General features: G+C 55.2%; 1 protein-coding gene across 2 annotated transcripts in view; it reads right to left on the reverse strand.

Moving 5' to 3' along the window:
* Positions 1-6: 6 nt before the first annotated feature.
* Positions 7-1,903, reverse strand: part of APLP2 (amyloid beta precursor like protein 2) — a 51,903-nt gene continuing 50,006 nt past the window's right edge. For both annotated transcript variants that reach the window (XM_018572326.1, XM_018572327.1), the window contains 3 exons: positions 1,728-1,802; positions 817-969; positions 7-124 (listed from right to left, as the gene is read on the reverse strand). In XM_018572326.1, coding sequence (XP_018427828.1) covers positions 23-124; positions 817-969; positions 1,728-1,802 — 330 coding nt within the window. In that variant the 3' untranslated portion in view covers positions 7-22. The remainder of the gene's footprint in view (positions 125-816; positions 970-1,727; positions 1,803-1,903) is intronic.

Genomic DNA, 1,903 nt, shown 5'->3' on the forward strand with positions numbered 1-1,903 from the left:
CCTCCCCCAGGTCAGGTGGTCCTCAGATCTGCATTTGCTCCAGATATTTGTACGTTGGGTTTTCGTAGCCGTGGTTCTGCATCTTGTTCAGGTGACGCTCCTCCGGGGTCAGCATCGGATCCACCTAGAACACACAAAAAAAGATGTTCAGGAGGGCCGCGCGGGCCGGAACCAGGAGCATCTGATCACACGTCAATAGGAGCTTTCTGTGCCGTGGTGGAGGGGCGGAGCTCAGGCACAAACTCCGCCCCCCACTAAATCCCAATGATTGGCCTTCTCCGATCCCCCCTCCCCCTCATCAATACGCTAATGGACATTTTAAATAAATCCATTTGCCTTGTTTTATACCCGGTGATGTCATCACTGGGTCTCTGTGCTTCTCTATCCAATACAGGCAGGGGGGCTGTACATGGCTTCCTGAAAACATCACAGCACCCTGCCCCAGTACTCCTCTCAAGAGCCCTCAGCCTCGATGGAAGCAGTGGCTATGCATCACAGGACAGGTCATGGTTGAGAATCTGGCCCCGCCCCTTTGCACTATTGGTCAGTGACTATGTCCATCTAAAGGGGACGGCTTGCATCCCACACGTGCGTTTTTAGACCAAAATAAACAGAAGAACGTCACTGCACACTAACCTGGGGGCGGAGCTTCTGCATATCCCCCAATCAGGTTGTATGTAGTCAGTGATGAGCTTCAGCCCACCTACATCACCTGACTACAAGACGCCACCCACATAAAATCACATGACTCGATCTTCAGTCCCCGCCATATACAATGACAGCAGCACGGGGAGGTCTGTGGTCACGTGATCTCACCTCCACAATGCCGTGGCTGATGGTGCCGTATTGTCTCTTCCTCAGCAGGACCAGGCTGATGACGATGATGGTGGCGATGGCCACGGCGATGACCAGGAGGCCAATCAGAGTGCTGCTGTTGAAGCTGAACTGGTTACGCAGACTCTCCGGCTCCTGCGGGAGAAATAATCCGTATTACAGCGCAGAACAAAAACATGGCGGCCGGGCCCCCGAAACGGGTCGGCTGTTTTATGGGATCGTACTGTGAACCATGAATTGGACTCGGACCGCTTTGGCACTCCTGTGGTATTCTTACACCCCAATCACATTCTGGGTACCCATTGGTAGGGAGCGTTGCTTCACCAGACCCAGCGAGCTCCCTAAATGATTCGATTCTTCTCATTCCTCTGAAGAGACAAGTGTTGCAGTACCTCGCGGCTGACTCTGGTGTATGCCACGCAGGGCCGTCCCGAACCGGTGACACCCGGAGCGGTAACCGAGTCACCCAGCCGAGACGTCACTGCGCGTGCAGTACCTGATACCTGCCGGCGGCCATCTTGGTGATGGACTCCGGCAGAGAGAGGGGACAGTCACCCGGCGGGATGAGGTATGCTGCCGGGTCCCCTCCTATCTCCATTACCGAGCGCCCGACTTTTCAGAGGGGGGGTGACACCAAAATGACAGTCATTTTGGCGTCACCCCTCCAATGGTGTCACCCGGGTGCGGGCCGCACCCCCCTTGTGACGCCACTGATGTCACGTGTCTATTAATGGGGAGAACCTGGGCACACTTGGCGCCCCCTATATTAAGCTGACCCCCCGTTACTGCTCTGTAGGGCTCTCCCCACCATCTATCTGCACTCTGGTATATGTATGCCACAGCCCGGTGACGCTGCATCTGTCTGAGGGAGGAAACGGGTCATTGGTACATACCTGTTCATCTGCCAATCCGCTGACCCGCTCAGCATTGAAGATCATTTCCTTCACGTCCAGGGTCTCATCGATCACCTACAACAAACACAGACATGTAGAGAAGATGGAGGACAGCGGAGCGGACGATCGCCCCATGTCGAGCCGCTGGGTGCTATTCAGGAAGAAGGACACCTTCC

This window comes from Nanorana parkeri, unplaced genomic scaffold, assembly GCF_000935625.1.
Source record: "Nanorana parkeri isolate BGI_ZX_2015 unplaced genomic scaffold, ASM93562v1 scaffold1998, whole genome shotgun sequence".
Lineage (NCBI taxonomy): Eukaryota > Metazoa > Chordata > Amphibia > Anura > Dicroglossidae > Nanorana > Nanorana parkeri.